At 42.6% G+C, this 23,901-nt stretch overlaps 1 protein-coding gene across 2 annotated transcripts; it reads right to left on the bottom strand.

The window, feature by feature from the left end:
- Positions 1-79: 79 nt before the first annotated feature.
- Positions 80-13,370, bottom strand: RUFY1 (RUN and FYVE domain containing 1). Of its 2 annotated transcripts, none has more exons than XM_042881723.1 (18): positions 13,101-13,370; positions 10,197-10,370; positions 9,864-9,981; positions 9,134-9,235; positions 8,704-8,827; positions 8,039-8,097; positions 7,424-7,489; positions 6,834-6,903; positions 5,924-6,025; positions 5,533-5,649; positions 4,744-4,911; positions 3,834-3,931; positions 3,265-3,384; positions 2,599-2,728; positions 2,128-2,222; positions 1,669-1,717; positions 1,384-1,461; positions 80-765 (listed from the first exon to the last, which is right to left on the bottom strand). In XM_042881723.1, the coding sequence occupies exons 1-18, from the start codon at positions 13,357-13,359 to the stop codon at positions 622-624; spliced, it is 2,073 nt and encodes a 690-aa protein (XP_042737657.1). In that variant the 5' UTR covers positions 13,360-13,370; the 3' UTR covers positions 80-621. The 2 variants fall into 2 exon arrangements, with proteins under 2 accessions (XP_042737657.1, XP_042737658.1); XM_042881724.1 differs by having other exon boundaries at positions 13,150-13,232.
- Positions 13,371-23,901: the final 10,531 nt, after the last annotated feature.

The following is a 23,901-nucleotide window of genomic DNA, read 5'->3' as shown; positions in this document are numbered from 1 at the left end:
TTAGCCCTGCACCATGCTGTAACAAGGCTCGCTTCCAGGCTATGGGACTGATGGAGCATTAGAAAAAGTCAGAACTGAATCTTTTTGCAAAAGACTTTATTGTGCAGCTACCACACTGTGCTCACAGCTACTTTCAGAACAAGTGTTAAGGTGTAGGTTTTTTACTCTGAATACAGAAGGCACATTCATGGACACTCATAAGCTCTTTCCATAGACAATTGGTAAGTGAACATTCCTTTCCTTAGCCCATACACAGCTGTACGTTAGCCAGTGTCACAGGAATGCCTACAGTGAGGATACAGAGGAACTGAAGTTCATGTACAGAAAAAGTAACTTCTAGGGGGACTGAGTAACTAGAAATCCCATATACAAATATTAATACAAACATCTGTATAAAAAATCAGAAAATGGATTTGCATTTTAGTCTCAAATAGAATTTGAATGGAACTCAGGTAATACAATTTTAGTTATCCCACTTGCATTACCCCGACCATTCTTCCACACTGACCTGTCCTAACGATGGAAAATAGAGCAGACGCTGCTGCAGAGGTGCCTGGAATTCAGAATCCATGATGGCTACTTCTCCAATGCTGAGTCGGTCCCTCTGAGGTTTCCAGGGGCTTAGGAGGAATTAGATGAACACCGTTGAAGTAGCAAGGTGTGACAAGTGTCACAGACACGGACAGGTTTAGGGTACGAGGGCAGCGCCAGTTCATTGCTGGAGCAGGTGTTGCAGAAGATGTCCCCGCAGTTTCTGCAGTGATGCTACAAGCAGAGAACTGCAGTAAGAACAGCTGCCTACAAAGGAAGCGTACTGAGGAGGTACGACAAAAGCCTTGAGTCCACTAATCTCATCCTCAAGTCCCAGAATCCCACCCTGTACAGCACCATCTCCTATGCAGAGAACTCATACAAAGCAGCTTAACTTCCCCAGCTGCTGTGAGCTGCCCTCAGCCCCGGGCCAGGGGAGCTGCCCTGCTGCCCCTCAGCTGTGTTCTGGCACACCTGGCTGCACCAGCACACAGGTGGGCCCTGCCCCGTTGCCTGCAGGCACACAGAACTGTCCCCAGCTCTGCAGCAGGTCCCCGTCCCCTGCAACTGGAAGGCACCACCAAGCTCAGCCTGTCAGCATCCAGCCCTCCTCACTCCTGAACTCAGCAGGAAATGAGGACAAATCACAGCACAGGAGAACACAACCCACAACAGCCTCCTGCCAAGCAAAGTGCCCAAGCAGAGACGTACTGTTCTTAGAGCGGGAAACACCAAACTACTGCTCTATTTCGTTCTCACACCCACAAGTCCTCAGACTGAGGCAGTCAGCAAACGATACAAAGCACTTTTCTTTCCTGAGAGAAAAAGGAGAAATCCAGTGAACAACGGTACCTTTCTTCTTGAGATAGAGAATTCCTTCTCGCACTGCTTGCAGTGTGTTGCTTCGTCATCTTTCAGCCAGGTGTGACCCTAAGAAATTGGAACAAAACACTCACGTTGGAGATAAGTACATTCATAAGGCTCAGAAGCAATTTATCCACACTGTTTGTAATTCTTTTTCCAAAAGCCATCTTTTTAAGATAGGGTAAAACAAATCAAGAGTTAACTGTGGGGAACTTTGAAGGTGTTAAGTGAAATGCACGTGTAAGCCAAAATACCCACAGAATAAGAGAGTACCTTTAGTGCTTTGTTCACTTCTTTAATGTCTTCCATCTTCAACTTAGATCTGGGGGGAAGAAAAGAAGAAATGATTCCCTCTGCACAGCGTTGTTTTACCTGCCCTTCCCCTGTCCAGCCACTGAATCAATTCTTCAGTCAGCTCACTGTCACCATTCTGAGCCACTCTGTATCACCAGGAAACGTTGCCACCTCAGGGTACGCCCTGTTTTTGGTATATTCAGAAGCAGTGTGGAAAAAGCAGAGTTCCACGTTATGAACTAAGCATTTACTGCATTGTTTCTTATCCCTGCCAGTTCACTCACACAAGGACGGCCGTTTTGCCTCGCCTTGTGCAGTAACTGCCTCCTCAAATTCTCACATCTACCTGTTCTACAAATGGACTCAAACTTCTTTGTAATTAATTTGAAACCCCGCCCTCCAAGTCACGCCACCCCCAGTTCAACTCCTATCACTCACTGGCTGAGATGAAGCCCCATCTCTTGCAGAGCTTGCTCCTGCTCCTCACAGACTTTCTCCAGCTGCTGCTTCTCATCTTGCAATTTTCTCAGCTCCTGTAAAATCAAACTCAAAATTCAAGCTTGTGTGCTAAGTGTGATCTGAGACACAGTCTGTCCGAAACACCAAGGCAAATCACAAGCATAAACTTCTTTACAAAGCTGCCTATTTCTAAGGGTTCATTTCTAGTGTTAGATGGAGGAACTACCCATGGATGCCTGCAGTGAGAACAATGAAGTCATTTAACCATATTTACCAGAAAAAAAGGAACAGTTTCAGGCTTTAATCACCCCTGAGCACAGCCAGAATGCAGCAGTGCTATGCCCACACACGTGTTAAGAAAAGCCCATCTAACTCATTTGTTCTCTGTGCTTGAAGATACATTTCAAGCCGGCTTTAGTTCTGAACACAGCATGCCTGCACCACGTATACCTTTTTCAGTCCTTCCATTTGTTCCAATTCTGTTCTAAGCAGAGAGGTGGCATCCTTCTCTCGGTGTAGTTCTCTTTGCAAAGTTTGTCTCTGTTCCTTTTCAGATTTTAATTCCTTTTCCAGAGTTGAGCTATTTAAAAAAATCATTGATTCAGAGGAACTCTACAGCAGAAAAACATCCTATGGCATTTAAGGCTATCAGCAATATGAGAAGAAAACTTGTCCTAAAGAGGACAAAACCTACATCAGCATTCTGCCAAAGGAAACAACAGAGATGTTACAGCAGCAGACAAAAAAAAAAACCCATAGTAGTACTTAGAGAGTACAGAAAACAAGCAGTGAAAGTGGTGAATAGGCAGAAGGAAGAAAAAAAGCAACCACACCATCTCCACAAAAATGCATTGACTACTTGTGTTCCAACAGCCACCTTTGAAACAACGCCCTGCCCTGATGTGCAGGCAGTGAACGAAACCTCGTGTTACAAACCTGGGAGGATAAGAGCACCAACCCCAGTCTGCCTTCAGGAAATCCCAATTGCTGTGGCTGACAGTCACTGATGCACCAAGCCTACAGGATGAGCACTGAAGGCACTTCTTAAACAAATAGAAATGAAGGAAAATAAAACAAAAAAAGGAGAACTGATGAGACGAAATAGCACTGAAATACCATTTGCTATCCAGCTGGGACATTTGCTGCCGACAAGTGTCAAGTCTGCTGGCAAGCTCTTGCTTCATCTTGTTGCATCTTTCCTCTGCAGCTTGCCTTGCCTTTTCTGCATGCTGCAATCTGCAAAGTAAGGAACATATTTGCTGACATCTCACATTTTCCTCATCTATTCACTGGCATTTTGTTCTTTCACATTTTTCGCATAGATCTTTACAGAAAGTAGAACTGAAGGTACTGGTGGGGAAGCAGGAGTTCTAGAAAGCTGTTTCTGCAGAACTCCCAGGTCATACCTGCTCTTAAACCCACGCCAACACAGTTTTTAAACAGTTTGCCTACAGATCTTTTTCAGACAAGTCAGTGCTGTGCATATCTGCTTGGGCGAAGGGAACAGATAAGCGTGGAGTGTGGTAATAGGGAGAAAAGGAGCAGAATGCTGGCATGCACCCCACGTATCTACAGGAGACATTTGTGAGTGTTATACTGAGAAACAGAAAGCCATTCTATAACAACCTCAGTCAGGTCTATAACAACCTTCTACCGACCAATGGTATTGAGCTTCTAATTATTACCTCTCTTCCATTTGTTTCATAGAAGACATCATCTCATTCGTTTTTCCTTCAAAAGAAGATATTGCTTCTGTTTTCTGTTGTAAAGAACACTCTGCATTCTGCAGGAATAAAGCAGTCGGGGATTGCAGACAATACACTGTAGTTTTCTGAAGGTCACTCAGTCAGCAGATAAAGCCTGTGCAGTTTGTGACAAACCGTGCCAGGTCTGAGAGCAGCGTGCCAACAGACGCTGATAGTGGCAGAGCAGACACTGCTCAGCTGCTCTGTTAAGAGCTCAGAACAAAAAAACTTGATTCCAATAACATTTAAACTTAAGAGATCAGCTACAGGCCAAGCCTTCTCTTAAAGAGTCTGAAGAAGGAAATTGTCACATTATATTTGTTACTTTTGTGATCTGAATGCAAAAACTGCACTTGAAGGACATTGTTTCACAGGGAAGTAAAAAAACCAACACACAAACTTGGCTTTCTATTGGTTTAGCGAAGCTTGCTGGTTTTTTGGTAAGCAGTGTGAAATGCAGTGCAACTGAGAGGCAAATGACACAAGGGGAAGCAGCAGCAGGGCAGTTCTGGCTGCAGGAAGCAACTGTGTTTTTAAAGAGTGCTCCTTCAGCTGTCAGAACAGACACCTCCAAACCACCCTCCCTCCCTGCCAGAGCTGCTTCTCCACAACTCGCTCAGCGCCTCCTGGATGATCCCAAGCACAGTGCTCAGCATCTCAGGGAAAGTCCTTTCCAAAAACACCCAGTCTCGTATTAATAACAAAACTCAGCTAAAAAAGGAACCAAACAACTTCTAAAACAGATACTCCTAAGAAAACAGATGCACCCATTTCTGCAGATACACACACGTGCGTTACCATCACATCAAGGCCATCACTGCAGCTGCTCTGTCCTCTGCTCTGCACATACCTGAGATTTGTGAAACATCTGCAAGTTAATTGCTTTCACTTCCTCTAACTGTTGGCGAAGTGCAACCAAGGTATCTTGTTTTTCATGAGTATCTTTTTCCAGAAGTTTCATGGCTATTTCCATTTCTGTTTTCATTCCAATCTGTAGCTCCAACTCCTTCTCTAGTTCCTTACAAAGAAGATTTCTTAATTACTGCTAGGTAATCACACTGGAGATAAGTATTCCCAAGGCCCACATCAAACCAGACAGAAATTCTGCATTACTCTCTCAGGTACAGACCTACAGTTCTACAGAAAAGTTAGTCTCAAATAATACAGTGAGTCAGTAAGGGCAAAAAACCATTTCAGCTCTCCAGGTCGTGGCAGCAGATCTGAGCTCTTGCCCTAAAATGTAGAGCATGGTGTGCATCTCAGCTGTGCAACTTCCTGCAGGCTGGAGATGGTCTGAACACAAACCACAAGCTTCAATGAGCCTGGCACTCATTTCACCGTCACTGCTTTGCAGGTAACTGTGAACGTGGCTGCTGGCATCCCACAGCAGCAGCTGCCTTTCTGTGCTCTTAGCTCAAGTCTCTGCTCAAATAATCCTGGTACTCTGTTAAATAGGCCCAGATCTGCAGTTCTCTTCTGACACTGTAAATGACCTAAGAGCAGCATCTTCTTTCCAAATCCATCATGAATTCTGAATAGTTTAGAGAAATGCACAGCATGCACCACATGCTCACAATCCTAGCTCACAGCAGGCAGACCTGTACCTACAGAGAGTGAAACGAAAGGTAAGTTTCCTCACCAGCCTCATTTTCTTTTCTTCTTTCAACTGCTTCCAGACATCGCTGTACATTTCATCCAGACCCTGCCGGGACTGCCGGTAAGTATCCAGTTCTACTTTTGTATCCTCTTTTGTCACCTAGAGGAAACAATTGCAAAGACCACAAAATCACAACGCTACAATTCGGCTGCAACTGAGAAATACTGTTTCACTGAAGGATTTGCGTGCGATTTCAAGCAAAATCCTATTGTTTCACAATGGAAAAAGTAGCAGACATAAACAGTCATTTACAGAAGTGCGTTGAGCTGTGCTCCATTGCATTCCAGTTCAAAGCTGTTTCAAGAGCTCTAACTGTAGCTGAACAAGAGAACTCGCTTATTTTAAGGACCCCACCTTCAAGTCATGCTCCTACCTCAACACTTTTTTCACTTCGTTCCCGAATTAATTCGTTTTGTTGCTTTAACTGCTGCTGCTCTTCCTGCAGTGAGCCAATTCGGTCAGTTGCTGCTGCAAGCTGTGGAAAAAAAAACATGTCTGTATTTTATCACTGCACGAACATGAAACACCAGAAGAAATCCTCCAGAAGAAGTCTGGAGCTCATTTCTCTCTTGGCCCTTTCATTCTTCCCAGAAGCTGCCAGGCCATTTTGCAGCTATACTCACCCTACAGCCTCAACAAGGCCACAATGTTTATTAGTGTGCCCTCTGCTCGATGCCCTCATCACTTATTTTTGAGTCACAGCACAAAAAGCCAAACACAACCCCAGGTCTTTATGTGCAGTGCTCTTCCTGGTACCCAAAACAAGGCACAAGGCAGCCACGGAGCTGCTGGAACATTATGGCAGTTTCAAGTGGAGATTCCCCAAAAGGCACTGGATGCTGAATTATATCAGTTCAGACTGTAGGCATGTAGTGCATGTAATATGAACAATAAAACAACCATTACCTGAAAACAAGCAAAACAAATACCAACCAAGCAAAAAAAATCCCCTCAGCCTTCGTCACATGTACTGATGGCTTTTATTGTGGTTCCCAACTAGGAAAGATTGCCAAAGTGAACTTTATTCTTTTATTTTTACCCGATTTCCATTCTAACTCACACGAGAGATGTGTATAAAGGTGTGTGAGCAGAGCGAGACAAATCGTGTTCTTTAGTGATAAGATTAATTTTGGGTGGAGACATCGCTGCACAAAAAAGACCTTGATGAAGGAAATCCTCCATACTTCACTATTATCAACTCAGTCCAAGTGTGTGGTGAATTCTTTGGGTGTTTTGTCTCTGACAGAAGAAAGCTAAGAAACACTTAATAGCCAGACACAAACCTCTTCCTGCAGCTTTGAGTTGGTCTTTTCTAAGCAGTCTATTTTGTTCTGAAGATCTGTGACTGTGCAACTGCATTGAGAAAAAAATAATGCATGAAAACAATACAAGTGCCAATGTTCAAGGTTTATTCCTGTTTACAACCATACTTCCATCATCTGGTATTTGCTAACAATGACTTTTGTTCATTATGACAGCTGTTTTGGGTTAGCTTTTAGTCTTAACACCTCTTCGATACTGCAGAGGTTAAATGAAGCCAGCTACCAGCACTGAGCAGCTACATAAGAACACATCTCCATCTAAAGGATGGACTTTGAGATGTTTGTTCAAGGGAAAACTGTCACAAATCCATCTGCAAAATCCTCTGTTGACCACTAGCAAGTTTCAGAACAGTCAACTATTACTACAGAACTTGTTTTCTCCTAGCATCTGCCATAAGAAGACTAAGATTGCAACATGAAACTAAGTTTTCGGCAGAGAATCAAAAAAGACAGTTCATAATCAGACAAAAGTCTGCAAGAATGACAGCAAAGACATTTAAAGCTGTAAGGGAAAGTGACTGGTTGTGCCTCAGAACAGCAGAAAGTCCTACCTTAGGTGCCGGTTCAGCTCTTCCACATAATGCTTCTGGTCAAGGACAGCAGTAATGCCTCCATCTCTAATTGTAAAGCAATAATGTATTGATTGAGAAGAAACTTCTCTCCATTCGATAGTGTTAATTTGTACAGAGGCTGTCAGCATGCACTTGCAAATCTTTTTTTGTGATAGAAATGTGTTTGAGCAAGGTCAGGAAGCAGTAACATCATCACTTAACACTTCCAGTAAAAATACTTCTGTTCTCCATAACTGGTATCTCCCACAGAAACAGCTCCTTCACTGAGCATGTCACTGAGCTGGTGCTCAGAAATCAAGCAGTGACTTAGCAGAGGCTAAGTTCACATTTTGTTCACATTTTGAGTGTCATTAGTTTGGTGCTGGCTCAGGACAGACTCTCCTCACCACATTGTTAAAGCTGCCACGGGATCAACTACTGTTGTACTTCTGTTTAGCTAGTGAATCTATTTAGGATTCTCTTTTTTCAGTTAATAAGAGAGCTTGATATCTCTAGCACTGATGTGCTCCTACAGACTGACAGATGGGCTTGTCCATAAAAAATAACAAAACACAAAACCCAAACAATTTAGAATCACTAATCCACCATACATACTGTTTGCCATCACTGTCTTGTGTTTCCTTAAGGTACAGAGAAAAATCAATCACTCCAACCTGAAAAACATATTTAAGAGATTGCCATGCTTTCACAACACAATTCTGAGTAGCAGAAGGCATTTCTTTATATTTGGAAAAAAAGTAAAAATCTAAATGTTTGGATTTGGGAAGACAGATAATGTCTATGTCCTTCACAACCAAAGCAAACCTCCAGGCCAGTATCTGTCAGCATCAAAACCACCACGTTGGGTGCACTCAGTTTCCCTGAAGTTATTGTTTTTGACAGCATTTCCATAAGCTGCTACTGAAGGAGATGGATACTTTCGTACTTGTCAGTATGGAAACATGACCAGCTTCTATGCAGGACATTCCTGCCACTCTCCCTCCCCCCAGCCTAAGGAAAAGCTCCACTCACCCTCAAAACAAAAGACCCCACAAGGCCTTAGCAGACTGACTGCAACATGTCTCGTGTGTTTAGCTCACTTCATCTAAAGTTTGGTTTCTTATGCAAGGAATTCAAACGTCCACTTACAAAAGCAATGACAGTCCCTATCTACATAACAGATTTAGGAATTCTAGGCTCATCTCTGTAAAGTATTTATCAAAGTGCTTAATTCAACTCAATTATTTTAAGGACTGATCATATTTAAACTTAATCTTCACCTGAGAATCCAAGTCTTCTCCTTTCAAGCAAAGGTTGGCATCAATGACATTCAGTCCAACTAAGAGACCCACAATGACTGCTCCCTCCTCCTCCATCATCAGTGCATCAGGTTCATAAAATTCACTAGAAGAAATAAGATAAGGCATCACTGAACATCATAATTACTACGGTACCTCTATCACTAAAATAACATAAGCAGTAATGTTGTGCTTTTAAAGCTCAGCTGACCAGCCTCCCCCTGCTAAGGTAGTGCATGAGGCAGAAGATGCAAAACAGAAAATTCTCCTGACCCTAAGTTCACTGCAAGAACAATGAACAACTTATTGCCTTGCAGAATGCAAGAACAACCCAAAGTTAAATGGGACAATTAATGACTTTTTTCTACAGCTATGCAAGGATTCAGTGAATGCAAGGTATTGGTGTTGTTACCTCAATAGATGTTTATGGTCCAAAAGCACTTTAAGATAATCTGCCAGTTTCTTTTGCATGAGTGCCAGATAAAGCCAAGCCCTTCCTCTTCCTACAGCAGTCCTAAAACGAAACATTAAGGTTTTGGTAAAGCAAAAATGTTTAAGTAGAGCTGTGCAATTGAAAATTCTCTCTTTACAAAGGGAGATGAAGGCACTTATTTATTAAATTAATTAAATCTCAAAAGAAATAGTTTTGTGGCCAGAGCAAGAGAAGGATTTGATTACATTCTGTTGTTTCAGTGTCAGGAAAGTATACTGTAACATCTTCCTGAATCAGAAAGCCCTACATATCTTCAGCTGACACCAGAACCCAACCGTTCATACATTCTGGGAACAAAACTAGTCTCTTCATTATCCTGAGGCCTCAAACGAAATGCACATACACACGAAGTTAGACAAAGCCATAAAAGTGATGGGAACAAGGGGAAAGAACCACCTGTGAAGATCCTACAGTCATCTGCAGCACGCTTACTGAAATTTTGCAATGCTGTTTTTGAGTGCACTATTTGAAACAGAAGAGCGGAATATTTTGAGACAGCCTCCTTATCTCTGGGAGCACTCAACGCCTCCTACATACCCTGTTTTGTCTCTTTGGAACGAGATCTCATTAATGAAGCTAAGAAACCACCCGAAGGATTGCATTTCCCAGCAGAGTGAGCGAAACACGTAATTCCCAACAAGGAACTTACTTCAGCTCTGGCAGATTTTTGACACTAGTCGCTATATCTGATGCTTCAGGACAAAGCTTTTCCACCAGCTCCAAAGGACCAAAGAACGATTTGTTCTGTCCAATAAAGGTCTTCTTCGCTACAGAGAGCACACAGAGAAGTTCGTGATAAGAACCGACAGCCTCCCAGCCGCCATTCCACACCCACACACCTGCGGACAGCTGAGAGGACAAACAGCCACAGGGCGCTCGGACAGCCGGCAGAGCACCACACAGCCCACAGCAGACACGGCCGGGCACAGCGCAACCAGTGTCACTGCGGGCCTCCCCTCAGCGCACGGCCGCACAAGCCCACCTTTCAGGCCGTGCTTCAGGCAGTGCTCCAGCACCACGAAGAACTGCTGCAGAGGAGGGAAGTCGGAGTCCAGGGTGCGGCCCAGGCTCAGGGCCGACTGGATCAGGGTTTTGATGCTCAGCTTCATCATGTTCATGAGGTTGGCGCGCTCCTCCATGGCGTGGTGCCTCGCGGCTGTGCGGCGGGGAGGGGCAAAAACAGAAAAGCCGGTTTTAGAAACGCGCTCCCGCCGCCCCCCGCAGCGCGGCGTCCCCCGCCGCCCGGCCCCAACTGGGGGCGCTTCAGACCAGGCCCCTGTGCTCCCGAGTTACCACGGCAACAGCAGCCCCCAACAATCCTGAACTCTCGCGAGATTGAGCGTGGCCCGCGCGCGCCGGGCGCCATTTTAGAAATAGTTCGTTCTGCGAGCAGGGCGTCCCGCGCGCGCACAGCGCCGCCTCTGAGGGACGGGAGGCGCTACTCACCTTGACCTGAGCGCGGTAACCTGAACGCGGGGCGAGGCAGAAAACAAGCAAAACCCATCGCCAACAAAAACAAACCCACAGCAACCAACCAAAACCCCGAGACGGTGAGCTACTGCTTCAGTCAGCGCAGGCCCACGGCCGACTACGTGAGCTTTGGGCCGAGCGCGCTGCGCTAAGAAGCCTGTTGCCTCTGTGCTGTGGGGGCGGCCTGGTCGCCTGCGGGAATGAGAGTTACAACGAGTGAGTCTAAAAGGTACAACCCTGTCAGTCACGTGGAAGAGGGTGAGGGCTATTAGCAACACCGCACAGAAGTCCGTTTGAGTAGTAGTTCGTGATCTTCTCGTGCACAGAATAGTAATGTAGAGTTAAAATCGAGTGTAACATTTCCCTGTGAGAAGAGTGTAAGCAAAGTTATCCTAACCAAATTATTTCAGCAAATCACAGCACATGAAGTCCTGTCCTCCCAGCAGCCTAGCTCTGCCATATCAGTACCAAAGTTGCTCATAATGCCTGAGACTGAGGATTATGAGGGCTGTAGCATTTTGGTTTTTAATGTCAGGTTGGACATTGAGGACAGAGAAAAAAGCCTGACTAGACATAAGAAATCTGTGGCTTTGTTTAGATACTGAGCTGTTCAGTAGCAACTGAATATATATTGTTATGCTGTTTTCTGAACTTGAACTTTCACTTATCAGGGATATTTTGCTTGTAAGCCTTTCTGAAGAGATGCATATATATAACACTATATATATTATCCAGAAGACTTAAAAAATGAATACTGTGAATGAAGTGTTCTTTATGAACACAAATTTCAACTAAACAGCACTGTTGATGATTTGTATTCAGTTTAAGTAACAAACAATTGCTTAGTCTGTTGGAAATCTACAGTCACACACACCTTTAGCAAAACTACGTACCAGTTGGTACATGCAGAGTAGCCAGGTGTTAGCAAATTATCCAAGTCCACCCTCAAAGCTCACAAACTGAATTACGTAAGTGCAAAAGATCCCAGATATGCAATCTTTAAAAACATGTTATTGTAGTGTCTGACTCAGTTCGGCTGATTTTAACATCACTTTGAAGCTCCATGCTTTGTTTACCATACACTGTTCTACACACAGTAGGAGAATAGCATAAAGAAAAGGTGACAGTTCTCCATCTTTTGGTCTTTAAGACAGTCTTTCTTGATTTGCATTCTTTAAATTTGCATCTCCTGCCTTCCCAGCCAGGCAGAACAGTTTCTTCAATGACAGAAAATGGGTTTATGATGTGCCTTTCCCTCCTTTGTCCAGCTGACCACACAGCATGTAGCAGAATCTACACGTGATCGCCAGATCTGAAGTAGGGGGAAGTTAAATAAAATCCGTACAAAAAGATGGCAGCAGGGAACAACTTGTTACTTTTCCACATATAGACTTGCAGGCCACAAGTTATTTCTAAAAAACACCTCATTTAAATCAAATGATGCTTGGTCAAAGTTAACAGGGAAGTGCTTTATACAGGAGGGTAGAACAGGTATGAAATGTGAACAGACACTGGATCACCCCAGTTGAGAAGTTTGGTGTGAGTTCCATAGATGCAGAAAGAGACAAGAATCGAGGCTGCTTTCTAGACAGGAAATCTTGACCTCTGACTGTGCATCACTGAGGAATTTTCACACAAAAAATATTCTATCAGCCTTATTCCACCATGCAGTTACGATTCATCCTCAGGAATGCAGCTTGAATACGTAATATTCAAAACAAAAAGATTATAACCAGCTAGCATAACTGAGCTCTGCTGCCCCAGAGCCATCAGACACCAGCTTGGGAGCCTGCAGCCCAATGTGCTCATGTACTACTGCATTTGAATGGGTTTGTTTCCTGTATTTTAAATATTACTGAGATTTAATTTCCATAAAGATCCCACTTAATTCAGTCTTAAGAGAGCTCTTCCATAAATCCCATGTTACTACACCCATGAACGCAATGCTTAATAAAGCAAGCTGTGATTAAAGGAGATGTTTTTCAGCACAGTTAGCAATTAGTTTGTAAGCAACCCGTTGCTTAGTCCAGCTGCCTGCTGTCTGACGTGTGAGCCGTGCAGGAAGCAGAGTCATTCCCTCCCAGGAAGGCACCCCGCCAGCAGGCTGCTGCTCAGGACAACTTCAGGCAGAAAGGGAATCAAGAAAAGCCACCTGAACCACAAATACAAGTGAATCTAAGGATGCTGACAAGAGCTACAAGAGCTTAGGGCTCTTCTGGTTATAGTTTGTTAACTTCTCCTGTGCTGCCTGTGTGCTCTTGCTTAAAGAAACAAGCGCAGCATTACATTAAAAACAAAACAAAACACCCTAAATTCAAAGTAATAATAAAGCATCACACTACTTAACGCCACTTACGGGAACTAAACTTATTTGTGCCGCATAAAAAGCAAGTTTACTAAATAGACATAGCCATACTTGTTTTTGCTGTGCTGTCATTGCTGACTGCTTTGGATATGAGTCCTACCGAAGCCGCAGACTTCAGAGCGCTGCCATAGCTCAGCGCCAGGTTTTCGGAGGCTTTCTTTGCCAGCGATAAGATGGGAGCGGACCACTTCGCTTCCTCCTTTTCTTTTTCCACGTTTTTCAGCTCGGCTGTGTCAGGCACCTGCGTTTTGTCAATGATCTCAAAGTCTTCCTTCATCCCCGCGGCAGCGCACGGCTCCCCGGCAGCCATCTTCGCTCCATCACATGACTGCGCTCCGGCAGCGCTCGGCCCGCCTCGTCCCGCAGCTCGGGGCCGTGCCGCGGGGCCGCCCTGCCAGCGCAGGCCGAGCTCGGACCGCCTCCAGAGCTGCCGGCAGCCCGCTGGTAGCGCCCAGCTGAAAGCTTTAGGAGAGAGGGGACGGGCGGCGAAAACTGAGCGGAGTTCTCTTTTTAAGCGAGTTTGAAAATAAGAGAAAAACCCGCACGTTATGTTTTCTTTCCTTGCATTCTGTGTTCCCAAATGTTACTTTCATATACATGTATATGTATTTAATATCTTTCAAAATGCCAGATTTTTCTGGTATTTTGTATGCTGAAACAGATCTTTATTACTTTTATTGATATAGTTATACACCCTATAACTGAAGCCATCCTATCTTGATTCAAGTGATGGGTAGGAAGGACAACTTGCTCTTTTGGTAAGTGTGTGCTTCTGTCACTGCCATTACAAAGCAGCTGGGCACAATCAGGCTATTCATGACTGTGATTGGGCCGTGCTTAGTAGGAGAGATTTATTGCAAAGGGGAACTGAAATGACAATGACCCCAATATGATCATTGAGCCTTAGTAGGTGTCCCAGATACTGATGGTTTATCACCCATTTTTTTTCCTTCCAGAAGTTGTATGCACCCAAGTTGTATTGGTCATTTTGTTGCGAGGCAGGTAGATCACTTAGTCATATGATTTTGCATATTAGCTTTCCTGCTACACAAGTTTCTTTGTTTTCTTCTCCCCTAAGAAAAAAAGAGAAGGGGAGACGGAATAGGAAAGTTGGAGATCATCACAGCAAAACAGATCTTCATGTCTGCATCTTATTTATCCTCCCACTTTGAGCTAGTTTAAGATTGATTCTGTCCTCTTGGCTTCTCAGATACCGCAAGTTTGTCAGCTCCTCTCCTACAAAGCATAAAGAATCTGGTTTATTTTTGCCGAGAATTCAGAGCTCAGCAGCCTGTTGTTCATCCATGACTCACATGAGCTAAGTGCGGGCAGTAAGCTGCTGTTGCTGGAAGGGTGCAGAGGTAAGGTGCAGAGTCCACCTGGTGGACTCCAGCAGTACTTAACAGTGGATTTAAGCGACCACTGTGTCCAATAGCTTCACAGGTTCTTACCTTGCTGCTGCTTACAGAAGTACACTTCTGTCTGACTTGAGTAAGACTTAATGCTGATTTTCAACCTTCACTGCCTGTGCAATACTGAGTCTGAGGACAGTATTGGCCAGAGGGGCAAAACAAAGCTGTGAGTTTCAAAATAATTTTGTTATTCAATAGAGCTGAAGAATAGGATGTGGAAGGTTTGTGACTGAAAGTAAAAGCAAACAAAGACCCCTGTCCACCTACCATCGTGTTGATCCAGTAATGTAATCATGCATCATACTTCCCTGTGCTGCCTTGCAATTAACCTCTGTGTAAAAACAGTAAATGAAAGATCATCTTTCTGCATATTGCTATTAAAAAATAATAATCAATGTAATGGTAGAGAAATAACCACAGAGGATGTAGTTTACAGAGAATAGAGCTTTAAGCACAGCTAGAAAAAAAAATTGTTCATTATTTTGGTCTTGAATGAAAGACAGGCACTATGCATGAATAAGAGTGCAATTTTAGCTCTGAAAGTGGGTTCATTTCTATTTTCCACTTCTGCATTTGCTATTTCACCTCTGTACTTTGCAGACCACTAGTCCTGCTCTTGTTCTACTCTAAACTATCACCTGTGTTTAGCAACGTAAAGGAAATAAAAGACCCATAGCAGGAATGCAGTGGCTGCGATCTGGAATGTCAGAATACAGTTAGGAAGTGCACGCCAACTTAGCTTTTTATTATTTATCACATTATTTGTTGGTGCTTTGCGAATGGGCAGCACACAGAGCTTCCCGCTAGGTGACACTGTGGCACTGCTGTATTCGCGGGGCGGCATCTGACACACGGCAAGGACGCACCGCGAGCAAATGCCGTGTTGTGAGGCTGCCTGGGAAACAGCAAACAGCTCTCAAGGTGTCACCTTCCCAGCAGGGCATATAAATACTGGAATTGTTGTGCTCGCTCAATCTACTGTATGCACAGGGTTTGATAGTGATAGGGCAAGTGGAACGGTTTTCAGCAGAAGGAGGGGAGATTTAGATCAGATATTAAGGGGAAAGTTTTCCAAAGGGCAGTGAGGCACAGGAGCAGCCTGCCAAACAAACTGTGGGTGCTCCATCCCCAGAGGTGTTCCAGGTCACCTACAGCTGTGCCTTCTGATCTTTCATGGAGATTTGCAGGGGTCTGCAGGGGTTGGGAGGCAATGTTCCAGGCCAGAGTCATTACATGAAAAGTGGTGTGGCTTTGCAAGTTCACTGGAAGCAGTATGAAGGTATAGAAACATTTAATATTACAAAATAGTGGAATGATAAAAATGGGGGTGTTGTAGAGGAGGTTCCATTTTTGCAAGGTTCTGTGCACATCAGACAACAGACTGCTTTGCTGCTTCAGTAAGAATAGAAGGAAAATTCAGACAAAGGATTTTAAGTTACCTGAAATACATTTAAGTGAAGTTTATTCTTCCGTAGGAATAATAAAATACATTTTTTTCACATAATATACCACGGATCATTTAGATGCTTGCTTACAATCCTGGTGATGCTGCTCCTGTTCACCCAAGGGCAGGATGTGGCACAGGCTGCTTGAGGTTAAGTCTTCTTCACAAATAGTAAAGATCTTATAACTAAGTCACATCTTAGATGCAGTAAACTATTGAAAGAAATAGCAGGAGGCATTGAGAAGTGTAATTCCCTGCCTTTACTTTGCCTTGGATTTTCTCATTTTTATGCTTGTTTTGTGAATGTCACTGCATGTTAATTGGTAAGATACTGCAGAGCCTAAAACAAAAGGGAAATCAATACATCTTTGGCTAGATTTTTATTTAAAAAAACAACAAAAACAGTCTCTTCTATCTGTCTCTTCCTTTCTTTTATCCTTGTGGAGTTCAAGCTAGCAGCTTGTTTGCCACAATTAGGGATAACTCCCAATCCCTTTGATTCAATAGGGATTTTTTTTCTGGAGAGGGAGGAAGAAATGAAGCGCTGAACAGATGTGCAGAAGCACCTGGTTTATTGCAAGAACCGAAGAGAAACATGAACTTTTGGGTAACAAAGCTGTGTAACTGTTACCACCTTCCCTGTTTCTCCTCATATAACGAGTAAGGATAATTTCACTGAAGGCCCTTCCCTGCTTCAAGATCAAGAGGGAAACTTCAGTTACTTCTTATTCCTTACAACAGCCCTGTTTCCTCCGACATCTCGATAAGCCAATCAAAGGTAAAAAATGGCAGGAATTTATAACTGTAGCTTTCTAGCAGCCAAAGGCAATCCAGCTGCTAGCTGTGGTGCTGCTGTCTTTTACTCTGACCAAATCATTTCCCCAAGCCCCTTGGTCATTGGTTTGCTGAACCACTTCAGTGCCCTGAGTTGGCAGAAATCTGATAAAACAGAAGTAAATTGTTTCCCTACTGATTTAATGTACCGAAACATCTCATATTTTCCAGATGGTGTGTTGGAAGAGTTACTCACGATATGCATGTCCTGTTCAACCCCCAGTTTTCTGCCTGACCTGAGCTTTCCGTGGAGACTCCACATGGCAGATTAGCAAAGCAGATGACAGACTTACTAACGGAGTGCTTTACCTTAAACATCCTTCCTCCCATCTTTTGGCAATCACAGAAGCTCCTGGCATCATAGCAGCTATAAACGTGTAGGGAGAAAGAAGAACCATAATTAGAAAGTAGAGTCATTGTCTTAATAAATCCTAAAAGCTTCTAGTAGCCAACACAGTAGTGATTTTGCGATTAGGAATTGCATCTGAAGTAGCCTCTTAGTAGAAGAGAATAAAAGGAAAACATGATCTGTTTATGAGCTGAACTTTGCACGCTGTAGCAGAAGTGCTCCGTCCCAGCTTAAACCAGTGATTGAGCAGCTGGTGGCAACGCAGGGCCAACCCAGGGGAGCTCAGGTGTATGCAATGCAGTGCACCTGAGTGACTGGAAGGGGTGGAGCCAGGATCCACCCATTCCCAGACCTCATTGAAGGACTGGCAGTGGAGGGAAAGGGATCTTGCCTTTAATTATTAACCCAGTTTTGAATTGCTGTCACCAGATATGGTATTATCTTAAAAAGATCCAGCTCTGTTGCTAGGTCCATGTTTGCAAAGACATTTATGAAACCCAACCTGGGAAACTTGCTTTTAATGTAGTTCTGAGCATAGAGTTCGTTACTGTCACTAACATGCTCTTATTTAGCTTGACTTAAATGTCAGAAAATATTATTCAGGTGCAGAAGATACCAAAGATCACAGCTAACTGATACACTGAATCACAATTAGCAAGGAGACCACATAAAGCTCAGGAGCTTCTTTGTACTAAGAACACAATTGTGACTTTCTCTGTTTGGCTCTAGGTGTTTGCCTGCTAAGCCTTTATTACCAAATAAATGTGGGGGGAGCAGAACCCCAAACAGATGCTCAATTTTCCACTATCAGGGTGTGAGATTAGGCCACAAAGTTGCATGAACCAAAGCTTGTTTCTTCACTGCAGCTCAATCAGTGTGAAGTGTATTCTGTGCTCTGGAAGGGTATCCTGGATTAACCACCAGCAGGCTTTGTGCAGCCCCGTTGTGCTTAGAGAATACCAGAGCATCACTTTAAACTAGACACATAGACAAATAGTTGCAAAACAGATTAATGTTTTATCTCTTGCTTGAGATAAGAGCACAGTCCATGTCACTGTTAATGAACTCATGTGGCTACTGGGGGAGCAAACCTTTTTCTTCCTGCTTTACTTTGACACTTGTCCTTGGCAAGGTTATTTCTAATTAGAGCGTTACTTTTCCTAATTGGAGACAGGACGCACACAGGGAACAACTTGACTTTGTAGCTTACACCAATAAAATGCAATCTCTCTTGTTAAAACTGTACCTGAATTTACGTTTGTAAGGAGTCCACCTTCATGGCCACTGATTTCCATTTGTTAGATGTTATGGGTGTGATCTGTGAATGGCTCTGCATCAGACTTCAAATTTTTTTTTATTTTTTTATTGTGGTGAAGTTTCTGAATTTACAGTGTGACCTTGAAAAATGCTCAAGGCACCCAGAACTGAGAAGAGTTTGGCTTCTGTTTGAGACAGACACGTTAAATGTTATCGCTTGTTGTATTTATTGGCATTGGGTCACCTCTTTACAAAAAAAATGTACCAAAATCTGTTTATTTAATTGGACATTTTCAGTATTAACAAACAACACAGCTGAAGTCTGGTATCAGAGAAGTTGGAAAATACACTCAAGTTTTTATTTAAACACAATCAAAACAACTCGAAGCTCATCTTCTCATTTCTATCTTGAATAAATAAAGAGCATTGCTGGTCTTTCCTAAGCAGATAACTAGCAAAATTAATGATCTAGTGTACAGGTTTGCATGAAGTGCTGCTGTAAGAATGCCTTGGGGACCTTTGTGAATCTTGACCCTGTTGGTACGTGCTCTGTGTTAGGTTGTGTTGGGACAAACACGATTAACAGCTGTTGGGTTCTGAAAATGATTCGTGGAGTGGAAGAAATCAGTTTATCTTTGTGGAGTGCTTTTTTGTTTTGATTTGTCACACTGAAGTTTATATTAACCATAGGAGTGTAAATCTTGGATCATGGCCTGCTCAGGTAGGTCTGACCTGAAATGGAAAGAAAATAGATCTCCCCAAACTCATAATCTTTTCTTTCTTTTCATGACAGAGAATGGTCAGTCCTGCTATTCCTGTTATAGCTCAGATGGATTTATAGGTTATCAACTTCTGTCTCAGCTCAGTTGTTTATCTGTAAATCTGTCTGAAAACTGCTCCCAGCAATGTCTCTGACATACTGTCCTGTTAGCCATTCTCTAGCTTGGATATCTGTTGCTGCTCTTAAGGTTTGAAGAAAGGTGGAGGAGTATGTAGAAATAAGTACTGAGGGCTCACATTTCAGTCATATCCAAGTGGACACTGAACAATCCAATGGCCTCTAGAGAAGTCTAATCTAACTGCTAATGGCTTACAGAGAGCTTTATTGGTTGTTTTCTGGTTAACTAATTCCAGGAGATTCTGAAAGAAGATAAGAAATCAGTCCTTGTGTTTGGAGACCTCAGCCAGCTCTTCTGGCAGGGGAGGATAGCGAGAGGAGTGAATTCATTTCTGATTAGGATGTGAGACTGTATGAGAAGCACTTGTGGTTTTTGCATCTCGGTGTCAGTAATGTAGGTCCATACTTTCACTTGGCAGCGTGTGGACTCTGTTTTCTGTAGGCTGTTCTAAGGGCCAACCAAAGCAAAAAGGCTCTTTGAGCTATGCTGGAACTTACTCTATTGGAGTCTACACACCTGGTGTGGAATACTTCCATACATGAAAAAAGCTGAGAACTTTCATAATAAATTGATATTGGAGTGTTACTAGTGTGAAGAGAGGAGCATGTATGAGACAACAACGAGGAAGAGAAAGGGATACATAAAGAGAATGGAAAGCTAAAACCTGCTAGACAAGGAGCTGATAGTCCAACTCTGAGCAAAGCCCAGAGGAAGAGTTCATATGTTGAAACAGAACGCATAGTAACTCTCCAACCTTGCTCTGTTACAGTGGCTTCTGTTAAAAAATGAAATACAGCCATTGGTAGGTACAGCAGGAACAGGTGATTAAAGGGCACAGGGAGGATGAGCAACTCAAGGAATTCTGATGTGTTTTCTAACTCATCATCAGCCAAATAAACAGTCTTCTGAATTTCAGCCTGAAAGTCTCTCAATGTCCTGTATGTGATATTCAGTGCCACCAACCAACTGCACCAGCTGTTCAGTTGTCCTCCAGCAGAAAGAGTGGCTCAACACTGCATGGAATTTGATGCTTTTGTCCTTCTTCACTGATGGCTTTCTCTATTCTGTGCTGTTTGTTTTTTTAACCTGGTTTCTGTTTTTACCACTAGTTGAGCAGATTGAACTCACAGAGGAGTTAGAAATATGCCAGTGCCAGTACAATACAATACAATAGTAGAGTAGTTGCAAAAAATCAAAAGTATTACAGTAATTTCTTAACAAATTTTCAAAGGCACTTTGAACTATGTAAATCAGAAGCGTATCTGAGAGTGGTTATCAGAAGATGGGTATCTGTATGGCTGGCTTCCTCGAGCTGCATGGAGAAGGTCTTGCTGCAGTCAGTAGCCATGCATTCCTTAATTGCAGACAGTTGCAAATAACTATTTGGATAGAATTTGTGGAGAATGGGCCCCTGTGTGTTTTTCATCATATGAAAATAATCCTTTCATGAGATGCCAATAGTTCTGTAAGAGAATAAATGATTCCCTACTGACTTTGGTAAATATTAAGATATCTTTGTTTTCTTCAAGTACTCTTCTTGCTGTCAGTTGTAATATTGCTGGAATTGCAGTTATGCTTTCTGAACACATCTGTGGTAATGCTGTCTTCATTACTGATACTTGTAGGACTGAAATAGATTAGTTTCTCCAATATGGTGTCAATATGTCATCACTGATCCCTGCTCTACTGCAGGAAGTAAACGGGAGAATGCAACAGAGATGGTTCAGAGAAAGTTAATGCCACAGAATGATTTCCTCGGAGGAAGAGGAAATGCAGGGCATTAAAATGTTACACTTAGGAAATCACAGAAACCTGGCTTCTTATGACATTTAGTTCATTTTTTTTCATTTTTCTAATTCCTCCTTTTTATTCTGTCTCTACTTCCAAGGTCACTCGCTGTTAATCTGTGACTGTCAGCTCTTCCATTCAAGAGTGCATTGTCCACTTTCTGGTGCCTTCAGTGTTATGAAAGTTTTTTTTTGAGCTTGCTGTTGGTGAAGAAGCCATTCAAAAATCACTTGAGTAGGACTAACTAAAGCCTATAAGTCACATGTTATTTTGGCTTTTTATCTTATTGATTCAGGAGGTGAAAGTGGCATAGTAAGGAAAAGTCAGAAGGGGGAGAAGTAGATCAATATATTGCTAAATTCTTATTGAAATTCTCATGCTCAGAGTGTTCTGGGCAGTTTTACTTCTGCTTAACATTTGCTGAGTAAAAGTCATTGCCCTAGAGATGCAAGATTTATTGACACACAGAGATGAAAATGATTAGCTAAAAGGTTTCTGCATGAAGAGAATCAAAATCATCTGAAACACTACAGGGTGGATCATATACAGTAGGCTGAGATACTTCAAATAAGTTATTAATTTCGAAGCTGAAAGATGAGCGTCGTGTGTTATATCAACTATTTATTCTCTGAATCCTTCACAGGAACCCCAAGGAAATGAAAAAAGCTTTCATTTATGTATCTGTAGGTTTACATATTCTACAAACACACATAGTTGTTAGAGTTAATAAAGGCATCATTACCTTTTCATAGATTTATTTTTAATTCCATACTTATTAATTTGCAGGTTCCAGCTTTTCAAGAACTGACTGTATGGAACGATCCTGCAGCCCTGGCACAGGTATGGCCTTATGGCAGCATACTCTGCTTCATCAGCAGTCGTGGTCACTCATTTTGCATCTCATGTTAATGACATGCTGTGTATATTGGTACACTGTATTTAGCTTTCTAAACACCTGAAAGATGTCAGCATGATTTGGCTCACAGTGTGTGTGAGCTCTCCAGAAGTGCTCTGCACAGCTTCTGCATTTTGGCTGATTGAAGTGTGAGTTGTGTCTTCCGACTGGAGTTTGCCTTGACTTTGTACAGACAGAGGCTAGTGAAGCCTGGGAAGTTTACTGTTGGAAAGATCAAATTGAAATGCAATGTGATTTGGTGCTCTCCAAAGCCAAATGTAGGAAACATTCATTCTCTGACAAAAGAACTTACCAATCTTTCTACTGCTGCTTACATTTTGTGTCAGCAGACTTCTAGTGGCAAACTGCAGTAGGCCACATCTTTGCCCCTTCATCCAGTCACTGAATGGACAGGAAGCATTGCAGATGGCCCTGAAGGAGGTCTGTGGAACTCCTGAAGAGCACACTGTGTTTGCACTCTACTTTGCCAGCATCAGTGTTCAGTGTGCATGCTTTCTCAGTGCAGAGGCTATGATAAGAACAAAAGGTACTTTAAACTGTGTTGGTGTTCCATAGGATTCTGATGGTCTCCATAGTCAGAAATAGGGTTCAGGAAGGACACATCTTGCTATTCAGCTTGTCTTGACCGAAAAGTAGGGCTTTATATATCTTCCTGTCCCTCCTTCTTAAATCTGGAATGTACTAAGCAAAAAGTACCAAATCAAAGAGATTAAATGCAACATGTAATTCAGAGAAAATGAGATGAGAGATTACTGTACACCCGACAAAGCTGGTAGTATTGAATAATTATGTATATTGTTGCAGGAAATGTTGTATGAAATTTAATTCTAGGTTTCATGCAAGCTTTAAAGCTCTGAGCAGGTTTTATTTTCAAATAGAAATGATTAAATATAATTTTTCAATACTTTTACATGATTAATGTAACAAGCTGATCTTTCTTTGAGTACATCATAAATACCATCCACATTGGTGTGCTATATATGGGGAGTTTTATTGCTGCAGCACTTTATGAAATTATTCTTTGGGAAATTATAGATAGTCAATGAATAATTCAGGGGAACGAATAAAAGAAAATCTAATAAACTCTGCGTATGATTGAACTTTGACATTATTACAGTAATGTGTATATACAAACCTCACTGCTATGCTGGAAAAGAGATTCAAGTAGAGCTTGATTTTTATGAGAAGAGATGTTTTCACTCTTATCCTGTCTGAGAGAAAAAGTAACATGCTTTTTTCTAATTGGTAACCTGAACATAACCATACTTTTTTTCCAAAAAAGTGAAGAGCAAAAGATATAACAGATAAATTGTCCAGGAAATAGTAGATTTTTGCCAGGGGTCCCAATCACTGTAGCAATTTCTGGGAGCCTGAAAATACTCCTGTGAATCAGAAAATGAAAACCCTTGAGGAAAGGTATATCTTACAGGACTATAAATTCATTTCTTTCTATACTAGGCACAAAAAAGTCAGACAACAGTCATGGCAGCAAGTACAGAAAGGCCCAGCTGGATTGAGAAAAAGGGGCAGTTTTGCTGCTAAAAACAGCTTTTTCCCTTTGCCATTTTGGTAGAAGTGATGTGGTAGGTGGGCAATGAGAAGAAGGTTTGGGTTTTATTGAGCTGAGAGGACCTGGGTGAAACAATGTGAGGGTCTGAGGAGGTCCCATATTGTGTTCACTCATGAGTACAGCTGTATCGTACAATTTCCTGTCCATATGAAATTACTGGACTATGAAAAATTGTTAGGAACTGTCTAATGTTTAATTCAGGAATGCAAGTTAAGGTCTCCATTACTACTCTTAAATCACTGCTTTCAGCAAGACTGGACAACTAGAAGGGTGTGCAGGCCTGCACCCTGAAGCTTAGGGATGGCTTTCTTGCACCTTTACAATCTTACAGTTACAAAGGGAGAGGGAGCAGAGCAAGAGAGCCATCTCTTTCTCCAGAGGGT

The sequence above is a fragment of the Lagopus leucura genome, unplaced genomic scaffold, assembly GCF_019238085.1.
Source record: "Lagopus leucura isolate 7727_CA_CO unplaced genomic scaffold, USGS_WTPT01 Super-Scaffold_100030, whole genome shotgun sequence".
NCBI lineage: Eukaryota > Metazoa > Chordata > Aves > Galliformes > Phasianidae > Lagopus > Lagopus leucura.
The sequence above is the reverse complement of the archived record's forward strand: the minus strand, read 5'-3'. Positions and strand labels throughout refer to the sequence as shown.